This window comes from Spinacia oleracea, chromosome 4, assembly GCF_020520425.1.
Source record: "Spinacia oleracea cultivar Varoflay chromosome 4, BTI_SOV_V1, whole genome shotgun sequence".
Classification (NCBI taxonomy): domain Eukaryota; kingdom Viridiplantae; phylum Streptophyta; class Magnoliopsida; order Caryophyllales; family Amaranthaceae; genus Spinacia; species Spinacia oleracea.
Window position 1 is genome coordinate 42,601,055 of NC_079490.1, and position 17,706 is coordinate 42,618,760.

Consider the following 17,706-nt stretch of genomic DNA (forward strand, 5'->3'; position numbering starts at 1 on the left):
CGTCTCAGTCCACTCGATATTTTCTTCTTTCTGTCAAAAAATAATCAGAAATATAATTAAAAAATTGCGCTGATTTCTACAGCTTCTTTGGCGTAACTGAAACCCATATTCAAAAAAGATATATACATTAGATATCATAATTGTGTGTAAGAGAGAGAGGGAGACACACACACATAGAAAGATAAATACTTTAGATTGTGATGATAGTTGATAAATTGGGATTGAAGAGTGCGTTATTGAGCGGCTTTGGCAGCAGAAGCGGCTTCGTCTTCGGGCTTTGAAGGGTTTCTAGGTTGTCCATGCATTTTTCCAACAATGTCACGCCAACTGCAAATGGAGAAGGTTAATTGAAGATTTATAAAATATGTGTTTGAAGGGTTTCACTTCAAATCATGACTCTAGGTCTATATTCATACAGAGTTCAGAAATTCAATAATTCTCATAAAATAGTCGATCAGAATGGAGTCATACACTCAAACAAACATTGAAACATCTATCTCAATCTCCAGTTAATATGCACAGATCAAACACAAAACAAACGGGACCGATGATAACTGTTTTCTTCCAGCAAAAATCAACAAAACCCGGAATTGGACTCACGGAAAAATGAACATAGAATCATACTTCCTCCGTCCCTTAATACTCGCACCATTTTGACTTTTTGCACTATTCACATAATTCACTTTGACCCTATTTTATTTCTAGTATATGAAAACAAATGTTAGTATATAATATATTGTTGGATGAATTTTAATATATATGTTCAAAATATTAATATTTTTATAAGTTTTATATTATGTAGTAAACGATATTGGTGGTCAAAGTTGTGCATTGGCAAGCGTGTCCAGTTAAAACGGTGCGAGTATTAAGGGACGGAGGGAGTATAAAGCATCAAAACAACAAATATTCCCAGAAATCAATCGATCCAGATAATAACTGTTGCAAACAATATTGAGTAATTTTTACAGTCATATATTGGAGTACTATTTCAACCAAAATCAATACCAATATCTAGCCTTATATTGGAGTACTTTTGAATTTCATCAAAGCAAGTATTATTTCAACCAAAATCAACCAGCCAACTGTCAAATCCCATAAAAATAAAAATTCACAAATAGGTAAAATTAAATTAGTAAAAACAAATTAATAAAATTAAATCAAATGAAACTCACCACTGATGTGCGATTTATGCTGCGTCATACTTGAACTTCGGTTTGTTTGCATTTACAGTCTCCATAACATTGAAGTCTGGCATTGTCATTTAGTTGAGCTGGTATCTTTGAATAAGCTTCTTCTGCCACCTTGATTTAATGACACTGGCAGATTCCGTTCACACATGGACAACCCTCTAATTTGCAGTCATTGAGGCTGCTATACCGATCTGGCTTTGCTTCAGTTCCAGATTCTTTTGAAAGTGTTAAACCTGGTAAGACTCACAATGATGTATTAGATACTTTTAATAAATGCTAAATTATTAATTGTAGTGTCACATCTGTAGTTATGTAATTAGTGGGAAGAAGAATAAGCAATGCACTTCTGGTAGGGAAGGGATTGTGTTTTCTTTACCAAATGAAATAGCGAAGAGGATCACCAACAGAACTCAGACCGCCAAAGCGAAAGCTTTAGTCAAGCGAAAACGTTTGTGAACCAATTTCTTTTACAAAAATAAATAAATTAATGGATCTGTCACCCAAGTCACCGCATCATAAGCACAATTATACTTATGTCAACAATATAGTTATGGAGTCGGAGAGAAATATGTGAAGCATTAAGCAAAATCATACACTCCCAAAATTAATCTAAACAGAAGAGAAAAACCCATGTTATCAACAAACCTAAGTAGGTGATCTCTATGCCTCTATACCAAAAATAACAACTCACTCGTCAAAATGGTTTCTCGTCGCAATCCGGAAACCTCAATCGCAAAATTGATGAGAACAGTTACTCTTAAATTTTGAATTTATCCAGAAATAGCAACAAAAGCTAATAGTTTTAGGTACATGATCTCATTTAGCATCAAAACTTGGCGTTGCAAATTACATTCAAAGATTTTAAACAAATAGAAAAACCATCGTCGAAACTCGTAACTACAAAAACACAATGCACTAATATTTACCAATTTACTTAAAACAAATTATCAATTGAAATCTCAACTTAATTATCCCGTGTAAGGAAGAAGCGGGTTCACTTATATCGACAAAAAAATAAAATTACAAAAAAAAAAGAGATTCAGTCCATCGGAATTCGACTAAAATAAGGGAATACACACAAAAATCAACAAACCCACACTAATGCACCAGAAAACAGAGCAGGAGCATAGAAATCATGGCAAAAAATCACCTATCCCAGTAACCCTTCATTCATTATGCACAAAGCGCAAATTACAAATTAATTAAGTACCCTTCAATTCCAAATAAAAGAACTTAAATTGAACCCTAAAAATCCAAATCCCCAAAATCTTAGAACACCCAAGTTCATAATTTTCAAAAGAAATATCCAGAAGAACTTGAAACCTCAAAATTCCGACTTTTTGGGAAAAATTGAAAGTTCCACCATATCTACATTGAAATCAAACAAATTAACCTCAAATCAAATTCAAAATTAAAAACTCTAGGAGTGATAAACAAACAATTCCATAAAATAACAACAACAAAATCCAAACAAAAATAAAAACTCTAGGAGAGAGAAAGGTACCTTGAGGACATCATCGGTGTGCTAAGGAGCTCGATCTTATTCTTCAGGTGGTGATCTTCTGAGTATTTTTCACGAATTTGGCGAATTGATCCCTAATTTCCGAAAATGTCGTACATTTCTTCCCTGGTGATGTTGAAGTGCATATCAAAGGAAGAATTAACCAAAATGCGTCAAGTGCATATCAGAGGAAGAATTAACCAAAATGCGTCAAGTGCAAAGGACCTAAAACCCTAAAAATAAGTTTAACCAAAGATCTAATCAAAATACCTGAAGATTGTGAAGCTTGATGTAGTTCCAAGTCGCTGAGGGTGGGAGAGACCAAAATACCTCTATTATTTTTGCAGAAAGGAGGCTTCGATCTTTTTGCAGCACTAGTAGCGGTCGTTGATGTGGTGGTGAAGGAATTTGCTGCCGCCAATAGACCTCTGCATTTCCCTCCGATTGACCTCAGAGTCGCCATTAAAGAGAGACGACGGCGAGGAAGTGTAACCTAGGAAGTCTAACCTAGAAACGAAGGTGAGAGGAGAGAGAAAAATGAGAGGGAGAGAGAGGTAGGTGAGAGGAGAGAGATGGGATAAACGAAACCTCGTCCTAGAAACGAAGGCTCAGCAAGCCCCGATAAACAACCAATGAGGGGTATTTTCGTCTTTTTGCTTGGGGACACGAAAAGTTGAGTTACCAAAATACCCTCAGCTGTTCCTTTATATAATAGAGATAATAGCGTCTACAACATTAGTACACATAACTGTTGTCACTGCCGTAACCGGAAAGGTCAATGTTGCAATATACATCACATTGCAAGCATTGAACATGCGGACACTGAAAAGCATATACATCCGGAGGAAAACGTTCACCTATAGAGGAAAAAAAGAATCAACAAAACAAATTAGCAAGACATACAACAATTACACAACATACTCCGATTTTTATATAAGGAAATGAGTTGAGTAACATACCAAAAGCCCAGGAATTCACTTTACAGCAGTGTGAAGCTCTAACCGGTGCATCTATTACTTGGGCAAAAAATAATTTTGGAGTAGAATCCGTGCCTTTGGGCCGAGCAAAGAAGTTCATATGACTACCCTTATCATTATCTGACACATTAACATGAGTCCACAAGAGAAACCAACTCCTACCCAACATCCCATATCATTTGGAATCAACTCTTAATTACAAAACAAAATAGAGCAGAAAATGGCCGGAGAAAAGAAAGAGAGAGACAAAACCTTATCCTTGTTGTAAAGTGTCCATCTGAGGGCATGCTTGGATTGAGGGTAATGTATTAAAGGGGTCATAAAAGTCAAACTAAGGTAATTGAAGGTGATGATGAAGGGATGAAGTGGTGGCAAAGGGAACAAGCTAGTGTTGGCAAGAAAAAAATAAAAGGAAAAGGGGAACAAATACCCTCATCATGGGGGGGAATAGTTACCCACCATCCCACTAGGGTGATTATTACCCTCATTTAGGGGGTAATTACTTCCCCCTTCCTCTCTTCTCCTCACAACACCACCACTACCACAACTTTTCATCACAATACCACCACGCCACGTCGCCACCCCCTTGCAACCACCTCAATTCACCTTCATTGTCCTTTAATTATGGTGGTTTGACTTTTATTACCCCCATAATCCATATTACACCCAATCAGTGGCGGGGCCAGTACGGGTTCAGTGGGTTCAACTGAACCCATACTGAAAAAAATAAAAAATAAAAGGCGATTTTGCATGAAAAAGAACTGTTATATACTCCCTCTGTCCCTTAATACTTGCACCATTTTGACTTTTTGCACTATTCACATAATTCACTTTGACCTTATTTTATTTATAGTATATGAAAACAAATGTTAGTATATAATATATTGTTGGCTTCATCTTATTATATATTTTCAAAATATTTATATTTTTATAAGTTTTTATAATATGTAGTTAAAAATATTGGTGGTCAAAGCTGTGCATTGGCAAGCGTGTCCAGTCAAAACGGTGCGAGTATTAAGGCACGGAGGGAGTAGTATTTAGTTCACATCTTTTACAGCAGATTGCTTCTGGCTCAGTGGTTGCATGGGGAAGATATAAAGTTGTTTTATTTATGTCCTGGGTTCCATCCTTATTCCTTAAGACAGGCATTAGGGGGCGTTTGGTTGGGGGTTTTCAGGAAAGGGAAAGGGAATGATGGAGCTTCATTCCATTTGTTGTTGTTTGTTTGGTGGTTTTTGTCATTCCCTTTACCCTATTTTCTTTTTCACTTACCCCCAAATCCCCCTACAATGATACCCTACCACCCCCCAAGGTTTGTCATTCCCTTTCCCTTGACCACTCTTTAATAATAATAAATAATAATAATTTTGTTTCTTTCACTTTCCTACTTACTTTTGGTTGGGGAAATCTCCTCTTGTTTTTTTTCTTTTCTTTTTACTATTTTGTTCTTTTCCTTTTCCTAACTTCCTCATTTATGTTCATAATTTGAGCCCAGAAAACGTAGCAATGATTCATATATTTTTTCCGTTCCTAAATATTTTTCTCAATTTCTTTTAAGGTGTTTCAAAATGATTTCTATTTCTTTTCTTTTCTTTTTAACCTTATATATATTTATACTTTTAGATTCATTCCTATATATCCATGCAGAGTATATTCTTTTCCTTTTTTGAATGTAATTTTAGTATTACTCCTCGTATTTTTGGATTTAAATTGGATTTTAGACTGTGAATTGTGTTGCCAAATTTTAAACGTATCTTATGTACAATATAAAAAATATCGTTTAAAAGACTGTTGTTATTTTAATTTTCCGAACCCTTACTATACATTTTCTGGTGCCGTCACTGCACCCAATCCAAGCGTGCCCTAAGTTAAATTTGATAACTTTGGACTTACTTCAAGGATTCAAGTTTTGGACGAGTAGGCAATTACTATAAATGTGCGCAAATTTTTGGCTATACCCGGGTACAGCCAAAGCTGGCTGTACCCCCATCCAAAACGATGTCGTTTTGTCTTGTTTAAAATGAACATTAATATACTGGTACAAAAATGAACATTTACTATTTTGGAAATGAACATTTATTTATTTATTTGGAATGAACATTTACTATTTTGAAAATGAACATTTTATTTATTTATTTGGAAATAAACTACAAAAATGAACATTTACTATTTCGGAAATGAACATTTACTATTTCGGAAATGAACATTTATTTATTTATTTGGAATGAACATTTACTATTTTGGAAATGAACATTTATTTATTTATTTGGAAATAAACAATATAGGCGCTTGTAAAAACATAAAAGACCAATGAAGTGAACAATTTCATTATGAACATTAACCATATATTTATTGTAAACAAACAAATAAACAAGAAAGAACAAATAATTCAACAAAAAAGAACAAACAATATAAAAAATAACATAAAATTGCAGAAAAAAGAACAAACAATACAACAATTATGAACAATTTTATGATGAATTTTAAAGCCAACATGAAAGAACAAACAATACAACAAGAAAGAACAAACAATAAAGCAGATAATTATTATGAACAAACAAATAAACAAGAAAGAACAAATAATTCAACAAAAAAGAACATAAAATATAAAAAAGAACATAAAATTCCAGAAAAAAGAACAAACAATACAACAATTATGAATAATTTTATGATGAATTTTAAAGCCAACATGAAAGAACAAACAATACAACAATAAGTTTGATGAATAAATTTAAAAAACAACAAGAAAGAACAAACAATACAACAAGAAAGAACAAACAATACAAAAAGAAAGAATAAAAGATTAATGAAAAGTATAATTATGAACATTAACCATATGATTATTATAAACAAACAAATAAACAATATCAAAAAAAACAATATAAAAAAGAACATAAAATTCCAGAAAAAAGAACAAAAAATACAACAATTATGAAAATTTGATGATGAATTTAAAAAACAACATGAAAGAACAAATAGTACAACAAGAAACAACAAACAGTACAACAAGAATGAACAAACAGTACAATAAAAAAGAACAAACAGTCGACAAGAATGAACAAGTAATATGAGCGCGTCGTTTTTGGGGTACAGCCAGAGCTGGTTGTACCCCAGTACAACAGTTAGCGATATGTCGAGCTATGCTCATAATTCGATCATACAGGTAACATTCCCGGCTTATCGTATTAAATTTAAATATAAATGTATTACTGAGCATGTCAATGATTTATTTTATTCAAATAAAAAACAATTGGGCCCATTAAAGAGTGAGGGTGAAAGTGGTCTTTTAATAATTACTAATCGTATTAACCACTAACGGCTAACTAAACTGTTGTTTTACTAAACCGTTACAAATTTTTGAAGTAGCGTTTTGAATAGGTCAAATTGCTACTCGCTACCATAAACACTACCGTTAAACACGCTAATAGACATTTATGTACGACTTAAAAGTATAAGAGATCTTCTTATACAAGGTAACTTTTATTATTTTTAATATATATATATATATATATATATATATATATATATATATATATATATATATATATATCTTTGAAATTTTATTTTAAGGAATACTATTTCCATTTCCAAATGATATTTACGCTTTTCGTTTTAGTCCATTTCATAATTTCTTTACATTATGCTTTATTTTATTATTGGACATGAAAATTTACTATCTTACATTTCTCACCCCACACCATTTATCACATTCCACTCACTTTCTTTCATTTTATTCATTTTTCTTTACATTCATCCACCTTTTAAACTTTTTCAAATACATTAAACTAGCTTATGTTATATTATACATTTTTCTCTTATTGTTTTAATATTTATACAAATAGTAACAATTAAGAAGAAACAAATGTAGTGTAGCGGCAATTAAAATTTTCTAAATCAAAAATAAAACAGTGCGGGGTATTGCGTTTACCCCTCTGTTTTCTTTTAAACACTTCACTAGCCTCATGTACTTTTTTTTTTTTTAACCGAATGGGTGATGATAAAGGTTGCAAGTTGCGACAATATTTAGTCGTTGTAATTTTACGTGACGGGGTATAATTGTTACATATAGGCGACAAGTAGCTATGCGTCATCGGAATATTTTTACTATCAATGCAATATTTTTACTATCAAAATATGTAAATAGACAATCATTATAAAGAAGGAAACAAATTAGACTATTAAGATTTTCCTACTTTTTTTTGAAACATGTATAATAGATTATATAAGTTAAATATTTTAGTTTCCAATTTAAATTATGACATATAAGCATGTCATGTCATAATCATGACACCGCTTAAAGGTCGCATGTTACGACCTTTATCATTTTCGAAACTGGATTACTTAAACTTTCTACCATATTTTATGTTTCCAACTTTTTCTTATACCTAAGTGAGATATGCACCTGATTGAAACTCATTGACCTAATTGACCCGATTAGAACTTATTGAATTCATTGATTGAAATTTTGGGGTTGATTGGAAGTTATGGACCTAATTGAAACTCATGGACTTGAAACATTTTGACTTTATTGAAACTAATGGACCTAATGGGGACTGACTGGACATTACCAAACCTGATTGAAACTTTTGTCTTGATTGGAGATTATGGATCTAATTGAAACTTATGGACCTGAAACTTTTGGATCTGATTAAAATCCGACACATAAATCAATATTATTTTTTCCTTTATGATATGGACCTGAAACTTTCGGACCTGATTATTATAAATTTTTAATCTGATAAGAAATATAAAAAAATATTGATAAATGAACTTCTAATGTTAGTCTACTATTAATAATATAATACATGGTAACTGGTAAGTAAGAATGTTAATTAAAATAATAATACATGGTAATTAGCCTAACAAATAAGTTTATTTATCGAGATTTTACTCAATTCAAAATATGTTGTATTTGACTAACTCGGTTATGCTCGGGTCTTTTGGAAAATTAGTCTTGAGTCATTCGGGTTTGGTTAACGTTGTTAGATCGTTCTACGTACAAGTAAGCGACTATAAGTTTTTAACTTTGTATAGTAATATGCAAATTTAGTTCATTTGAATATTTTTTTTACACAACTTTAAATTTATACTTTTTCATATATCATTTTTACTTTCATGTTTTTCTAATATCACAAGTCTTTTAGTTACTATTAAATAATAAATTGTTTTAGTAGTAGCCGTGCGTTGCACGGGCCCTAAACTAGTTGAAAGATATTAAACTTTAGTGTGAATTTATTGGAATGGATTAGGATTTATTGGATCGGATTGGAATTAATTAATTTGACGTGATTGAAACAAATTACGAAAATGATAAAAGTCGCAACATACGACCTTTAAGCCGTGTCACAATGATGACATGGCATGCTTATGTGTCATGATTTAAATTGGAAACTTAAATATTTAACTTATATAACCTATTATACATGTTATAAAAAAACATGAAAATCTTAATATTCTAATTTGTTTCCTTTTTTAGATCGACAATTTTATTTATATATTTTTATAGTAAAAATATTGCATTGATAGTAAAAATATTATGATGACGCACAACCTACGTGGCGCCTATATGTACCAATTAAAATCCGACACATAAGATTGCGACAACTAAATGTTGTCGCAACTTGCGACCTTATACAATTTATCTGACGTTATTGGACCAGAATATTTTTTTTTTTTTTAACTTTTAAGGCGAGGGAATGCCGCTATAGTTAGACAAATATGTTTATAGCGCACTCTAAATTGTTCCTTTTGTATCTATATATTATAATAAACGAAAGGAAATCAATATGGTGATGTCAAATATCTCTTATTGATCTGCTTCTCTTTAAATATAAATAATTAAACTTAAAAGAAGTTACGACACCAAATATTTTACTTACAGCCCTATAATCTCACTAAAATATAATTCATTCCCAAAACTTGGGTTGAGAATCGTAAAATGAAATGGTTCATTGCTTTCGGACCAGAATAAATGGTTCACGATATGCATATATAGTAGAAACTTATTAGGCAACTTATTAATTCAAAGTGGTACTATATTGATTATGAATATAAAATTTTTTACAAATAACTTACATATTATACTGTTTTGTTTATCTATATAATTATTCTAATCACACAAACGAAATATAAAACACTATAAAATTGAGTTTATAAATTCAAAACTGTCTTTCAAAAATAAAGTTGTGTCTAGCGGTGGGGTTGAGGCGGGTGTGGATACACGGGAAGGGGTTATGAAGAGGGGATTCATTTTATTTTGTACCTCTCAAAACGGGGATTGGGAGGGGTGAGTATCATTCCTATCGTGGATGAAAGGGATAGGGATGAGAATTGTAGACGAGTACGAGTGTGCAGGCCAAAAGTGAATTATTTATCGAACATAGGGATACAAGATTGTCACTGGGGTAGGTTTTTTGGGGGATCCTCATGTGCATCCTCCCTAAGTGGACGGAGATGGAGGAAAGTTTGGTGGATGATGGGATTAAAAAATATTTTTGTTGCGGGTGACGGGACAATGATGGATTTTAGATCTGACTCTGCGTCGCTAATCTTGTATATAATTGATTATGAATATATAAAAAAAATTGTTTTAATTGTACCCTTATTTGCTTTAATTGTTTTAATAAATAAGACATCGAATGAGCAATAATAAATTTATCCATCATTAATTTTAATTTGTAGAACATCTATAAACTCTATTTGATGATAATTAATTGTCTACCAGATTTCATATATATAAATTTATATTTAGATTATAAATTTACAGGTACTATACTAATTAGAATTACTAAAGGCGGTGACTTCTTCTAAAAAAAACAAATTAATCCTTTACATAAATTGTTAAATTTGAAATTAGTAAAGTAACTTAGATTCGAGTAATTTTTTTTCGAGGGAGTAGATTTGGGTATTAATTAATTCTGGATAAAAGTTAGTAACGTACGTTACTACGTTATCTCCTTAAAATGACATATATACTCTCTTTTTGAACTTCATTTTTACAAAATGGTTTTAGATTAATTTACAGCACTTTATATTGTTTATGCTATTAATTATTTGACGATAGGCAAACTCCATAGCCAAGGCGCTTCCGGTGATCATGGATGCTTTGGAAGGATTATATTCTACCATGACACCCAAATGTGTAATGATAGCAGAACTTGAGTTTTGGATCCTCTAGAGTTCTAAAATAACTCTATAAGGTAGGGTTTGAACATATCAACCATTGAATGAAAAATCAATGGTTCATATATTATCTTTCCAAAATCCCCCTAGTTTTTCTCATCAATATGAGCCATTGATTTTAAAATGTATGATTTAGATACAACTCTACCTTGTAGAGTTTCATTGAAACTCTAGAGGATCCGGATTCCAGAACTTGGGTGTACAAGCGGTCCAAACACGCTTAAGCTGATTCTGGAGTTATTAGGGTTCACCTACAAGAAAATCAAATCAATGAACAATAAAGAGACCCCGGAAATCCAATTTTTTTTAAATGATCTCTATTTCAATGACTTCAACATTGTGTCAAGGGACATACCCACCTTTCTGGAAGATCTTCAGAAGGAAAGGCGGGGCGATATAGCGAAACTGTTTATCTCAATGACACCAGGATCCTATCAACGAAGAATTTTCCCACAAAATTTTCTATATTTTGTTCATTGTGCTAATAGTGCACACTGGTTAACCGAGGTAAAATTTTTAACTGATAATTCTTGTAAACTAGCTAGACTTTGTTTACTTTGGAGCATTTTATTTCTCTAATGATGAATTATATTATGTACATAGTATTTTTTTATTAGAAAAACATTTGGAGAAAGGTTATCTTTTTTTTTAAATGACATTTTTTTATCAAATATATAAGGAGAGGCCTCCGTTATTTTGGGATTGGTCTTACATGATTTTTACTAAGCAAACATTGTTACACAAATCCTTATTTAAAGATTGTGTATAATATATATTGTACACCGAAATCAAATTATGTTCACTCAAAATATTTATGAATTACTCAGATATTCGTAAAATTATATATTTTATAATAATAAACTTATTTTATTTTAATAAAAAATACACCTTCAATTTCACTACTATTTAGTAACCATTTAGCTCCTTAATAGAGATTTATCTATCAACTTTTTTATTTATAATATAAAATTTAATTAAAACATATTAAGTGTTACAAAAACCTGGTTAGAAATTACAAAATTGGATAAAAGTCACCCGAATATACAATAAATCTATCGTACAACTTTTTTTTTGGATATACCACCCGGTTTATCTTTAGGGCTAATCCGAATTCGGGACGAGTTCTGACTGGATAAGTTTCATTACCCTCCCAATTGTTGTTGCGGGGGATCGAACAAGAGGTCCTCCCTACCAAGTTTAGCATCAATCACCACTGAACCAACAGACAATTGATAATCTATTGTACAACTTGTGTGTGCTGCATCTTTTGACATTATTATTGATTGTTATGATTATTCTTTATCGAAAAAAATATATTAATATTTTTTAAAATGATTTAAACTTTACCTATTAAAACTTGTATTAGTGAATAAAATCGATATGAATTGTTACAAATAATTCTACTACAAACTTTTATTACAATATAATTTTACTTATTAATACTGATATTTAATAGCAAACGTTAACTAAACAAGGCCTAAGAATAATAATAATTTACAAAGAAAAAACAAGTAACGGTTATGTTGTTGTGGAAAGGTACCAAATGCAATTTGGAAGGAAAACGGAGAATCATTGACAAAGGGGTGCATCTACATAATAGAGACTAGCCCTCCCGAAGTGGTTAGAGCATATCAACAACAGTTTGCGAATGACTTTTATTCATTTCTGAAATCTAGGGCACAAGAGATCGTCGAAGGTGGTAGGATGGTCATTAACATGATGGTTAGTACATTAACCCATGGCCCCGAACACATGTGGGTACACAAGCTGATGAACGTAGTGTTGAGGGATATGCTACATCAGGTATATCAAACCCGCTCAATTTATTCCGACAACATAAACGACGACCTATATCACGAAGTCGGCAAAATATTGTGTGCATACTTCCTTCGTTTCACAAAGTTACATTATTCATTTGGTCAAACTTATTAAATTTTGATTCTCTCGAATAAACTACATAATGCTACATCCATTTCAATATAATTTTTACACATTTCGTTTTTTCAGTTTCATAATATTTTTTACACTGTGATATATTACTTCTTATTATTTACACTTATCCACTTACTTTTTCGTACTTTATTCATTTTTTTTTTCCTTACAAATTAAAATACCCAAAATTTTACACATCTTTCTTACTATATATTTATTTGTTAATATATTTATCCACATGTTCCTCAATGTCATTTTTATTTTATTATTTGTGTAAATAGTAACTATAAAAATCCTTATGAAACGGAGGTAATACATAAAAGACAAAACTACCCTGTGAGATCTTATTACATTTATATTAATGTGTATTTTCATGATATGTATTTATCATAATTTTTACTTAAACGAAACTGAATGTATGAATAGCTAAAATTATGCATTTGGGAAAATTAAAAACGGGAACATATTTAAGAAGTGGAGGGAGTATACATTTGAAAATTGCATGCACAGATGCACTAAATAACTTTCTAATCGAGGGTATGGAATGAATGTATACTTATATAGGGGTTGGTTGATCAGAAGAAAGTGGAGGAATTTAACATCCCTTTCTATCCTCCGACAATGGAAGAAGTTAAAACATTGGTAGCGAGCGAAGGATCATTCGTTATACACAAGCATGAAATCTTCACCTTAGATTGGGATATGCCACTGGAATTAGGACACAAGATTATTCATGATGGGTTTAGCAGAGCAACGTTTGTAGCAGACACGGTTTGAGTTGCAACAGAATATATGATATCCAAGCAATTTGGTAAAACCTTTGCCGAAGAGTTCTACCGGCGCTTCACCGATCTGGTTCATCAACACTTTGCCGATGGCATCAAGCTTCAAACCCATCACCAACTCATCAGTTTAATTAAGAAGTAACGTATACTATGCTCTATACTCTGTTGGTTCTACGTTCATAAGATTGTTTATGTAATAGTTACGTTGTTATGTAGTAGTATATATAGCATTATATATGTCTCTATCCTCTATATTATATTGTTGTGTATCGACTACTATAACACTATTTTGTTATGTACTAGAATATTACCATCCAATTGAACGGTCAAAAGTTCAAACATTTTTTTTGTTGTTAGCACCCGGTTCACCCTTATGGCTAATTCGGATTCGGGACGAGTTTTGGGTGGTTAGGTTCCAGTCCCCTCCCAACTGTTGTTGCGGGGGATCGAATACGAGTTCTCCCTACTAAGTTCAGCCCCAATCACCACTGAACCAACAAACAATTGGTTCAAAAGTTCAAATATTAAGTATACCAAGTATTTATTATTGGAAATAATAATGCATTTGGAGGTTTTCAAGTCTGGCCCGGTAGGGTCAAATGATCTTGTGGACCGATATCACTTGAATCCACCTTGTTTGTGGTATTATATAATTCAGATATAGGGAGAGATAGAAAACCCAAAAAATCTCTAACCCTAAATTCAAACTTTGAGTCCGGAATGTAGAATTCGGAGGTGTTGTGTTAACCTTAAGGGGCGTTCGTCACTATAAACTTGTACCGGTAGGGTGACGAAATTCACTTCTAAGGTAGTAGCCTCCATACCATGGTGCATATAAGATCTACAATCAAATAATATATTCTCTTTGTCTACGATTATTAATTCTTGTTATTTTACCTATAATTTAGAAGCGAATTTGTACTGTTGATTATGTGAGCTAACATACCATTGATGTAACGCGGAGAATTGTTGCGCGTGGTTCAAATTCAGTTCGGCTTAAATATTTCCATCTCTGAAAATTACCACCAGCCTGATGGAACCTGATTATATCTTATCTGAACTTATTGGACCTGACACTCTTTTTTCGGGTGAATAAATGCCCTTTAGCTTAGTCTTCTTTAAAATGTTATTTACATGCGAAATTCCCTATTTTGACATAAAATTTCGACCAGAGGCTCCTTATACCATAGTTGGGTTATAAAACAATCTAATCGTCATGCGGAATAAACCCTAATGAAATATAGCATGTAATACTTTAATCAACCAATTTAGATAGTAACGAACAATCTATGACACATGTCTTTCCCTAGCTAGATGCTCCAAAGCAGAATAAGAACCGAGTTATCAATATCGTTCCTATGTAGAAAGTCCATAGTAGATTTGGATCTGCCTCAAGTATACTAACTTATAGTAACGCAGTCCATAGTAGATTTGGATCTGCCTCAAGTACACTAACTTATAGTAACGCTTAAGGTACGTGTATAGTTCGGGTTCTCACTTTGAATTAGGCAGAAGAATAATATCAAGTGTATATAATTATGAGCACTATGGTCATTTACAGTGGCGGAGCCATGATTTTTTTTTTATATATATATATATATATATATATATATATATTACTGAAAAAATGTATCATCACTAGAGGAAAAAACATCATAAGTTTCCCTTGAAATAGGCTTATAAGTTGCCCTTTATAAGGGCAACATATGGCAGGGTCACATTTGACAAATTATCAAAAGTCTAATACCAAGGTTCAGATTAATTGCGAACAATTAATTCAGTGAGATCAAGTGATCGGAAAAGCTAGCTGGAGCAATGCTTCCGATCAGTGAGTTCTAATGGATATTGAACTCACAACTTACTCTTGACTGAACCTACAAGGTCACACCAATGACACGTAACATATCACCGGATTAAATGAATCGAAAATTCATTTAATAGCTTTTCGGGAATTAGTTGGAAACGTATTATACGATACGACCTTTGTCGGAATCGTATATCGTATCGTGAATATTCGTAAGCTGGGCGACACGAATAAATCGTATCGTACGACGGTGATTCGTCGTATACGAAACGATAAATAATATATCGGAAATATATTAAATCGCGAATACGAAGGGCATCGGAGTTGCCGGCCCGTCGAGCCAAGCACGTAAGCGTGCAAGGCCCAACGAGCCAGCAGGCTCGGGAGTAAAGGCGAGCAAGGCCAGCCCATTGGGCGCGAGCACACAACAGCACGCAACAACGCATCGCAGCGACGAGCGAGCAGGCCCACGGCCCAGCTGCTCGGCGCGCGCGCTGTGGGCTTCGGCCTGCAGTGTGTCGCTGGGCGCGGGCGTGCGGTCCGTGTGTGCTTGTGTGATGTGGCCGGTCAAGGCCTTTGGTTCTTGGCCGGTTACATCATTAATACAATAGGTCAATTGTATTATTCCAACAACACACAATTCATATTACTCAAACCCTAGAGACACAGAGAACCCTAATTCTCTCTGTGCCTCCAAAGTGAGTTCTTCCCAAAAGCAAAGTATCTTGATCAATTGTCTAAGTTACGATAATCAAGACGGATCTGATCGTGTCGGTGAATCAAGTAGAGGAACGACAAGTGGAGTTCTTTGTTCGTGTTCGTTGACAGATTATTGTGGAAAACACGCTTCGAATGTAAGTTTTCTTAATCTGTGCTTTATACATGTTTCCTGGCTTTGTGGATTGTTCCGCACATGTTATTATGTTTAACTGTATTCCCCTACATATATGTTCCAAAAGTCTATATAGAAAATCAAGACATGATACTATTTTGGTCCCTCACATTTTAGCTTTACAACAAGTAACAAAACTATATCAAGTTGTGATCTATTACATCCTGTTAAATATCGTTAAATTATATAAAAGGGTAAGTATAAATATATATCAAGTTGTGACCTCATGTGACCCGTTATACTCGAACAATTTACAACCATTAACACGTGACCAATTTAAACTGATCCATTTACAATCGCAACTCATTTAACCCAACCTGAGTCGGTTGTAAATTTATTCAAATATTTTATCTCTGCTAAACTCAAACACGAAAACCTAATCACAATTTAGAACCAAATTTTCCTTTGAATAAAATATGCGATTTATAGCTTGGGTTTTTTTTCCTTTTTTGGTATATATGCAATTTTATTAACCAAAAAACAAAGTAAAGTTTATACAAGCTCAACCATACCTAGTCACACAACAAACTGCAGTGTTAATAAAATAAAGTTAGCCTATCAAAGCTAAACGAAGAAAATTACAAAACAAAAAAAACCAAAAACTAGCTAAGTCAACTATGGTCAACTTTGGTCTAAACTAGTTTTTACAAACTGAAAATTCCACGCTTCTACTATATGCTTCAACCATCCTTTGCAGCACTTTTATTCCTCGCCGGCAGGTATTTGTGAAGTCGACCCACGTCACAACCCATCAGCAACGCCATTGTGCAGAAGGAAGTAGATATATAGAACTGAATCATTAGGTGTGCAAGGAGTCAGCCGGCAACCTATCATCAGGAAAAGTATGTAGACAATAATGGATAATGTTTTGCAAAGCATTATGCAATATGTCAGATCAAGAAAGCAAATCAGCTGAACATAAAATGGCCAAATATTATAGGTTAATAACCAATGGAACCAACACAATAATATCACCTTTCCTTGAAATGAAGAAGGCATGGAAATCTTATCAACTGCGAACGACCTTTTCAGTGCCAAAGTTAAAAATGGTGAAAGTGGATGGGACATCAAGTGACAATTTCAACACCAACATGCATTAGAACAGTTGAAACAATAAGCTGCTTCTTCACTGCTAGCTCAATTTTGTTGACAACTTTAATTTCAAAGAAATCGGTAGCAAAGAGAGTTGTGATCAAACAAACTATGATGACAGAAGGTTACAAGGTTGTCCTTGAATTGGCAATAACAATCTTCATTCCTAGAAAACCAGAGATGATAGAAGTGACAACACTGAGCACGAAAGGCACAGTGCTAAAGAGAGAGGTAGCCAATGCAGGCTTCCACTTCTTGAAAGGGTTGTACGTGCATGCTTGGCTTTCGGTTCTAAAGCCTTCCATTGATCCCAAAAAGAGGAAAATGAGTACAGCAAATGCAACCATGAAC

The 17,706-nt window shown here is 33.1% G+C and overlaps 1 protein-coding gene across 1 annotated transcript; it reads left to right on the top strand.

Annotated features, from left to right (window-relative positions):
* The first annotated feature begins 6,798 nt into the window (after positions 1 to 6,798).
* Positions 6,799 to 13,559, top strand: LOC110805609 (probable jasmonic acid carboxyl methyltransferase 1). The gene is made up of 3 exons (XM_056841672.1): positions 6,799 to 6,831; positions 12,387 to 12,653; positions 13,347 to 13,559. Exons 1-3 carry the CDS (start codon positions 6,799 to 6,801, stop codon positions 13,557 to 13,559), a joined length of 513 nt encoding a protein of 170 aa, XP_056697650.1.
* The last annotated feature ends 4,147 nt before the right edge of the window (positions 13,560 to 17,706 follow it).

What these genes read in the sequence shown, in the direction of transcription:
- LOC110805609 (XM_056841672.1), top strand. Translation starts at nt 6,799, where the DNA reads ATGTCGAGCTATGCTCATAATTCGATCATACAG. An exon ending in CTCATAATTCGATCATACAG is followed by an intron (nt 6,832 to 12,386) that starts GTAACATTCCCG and finishes TGTTGTGGAAAG; the next exon opens with GTACCAAATGCAATTTGGAA. An exon ending in TGAGGGATATGCTACATCAG is followed by an intron (nt 12,654 to 13,346) that starts GTATATCAAACC and finishes ATACTTATATAG; the next exon opens with GGGTTGGTTGATCAGAAGAA.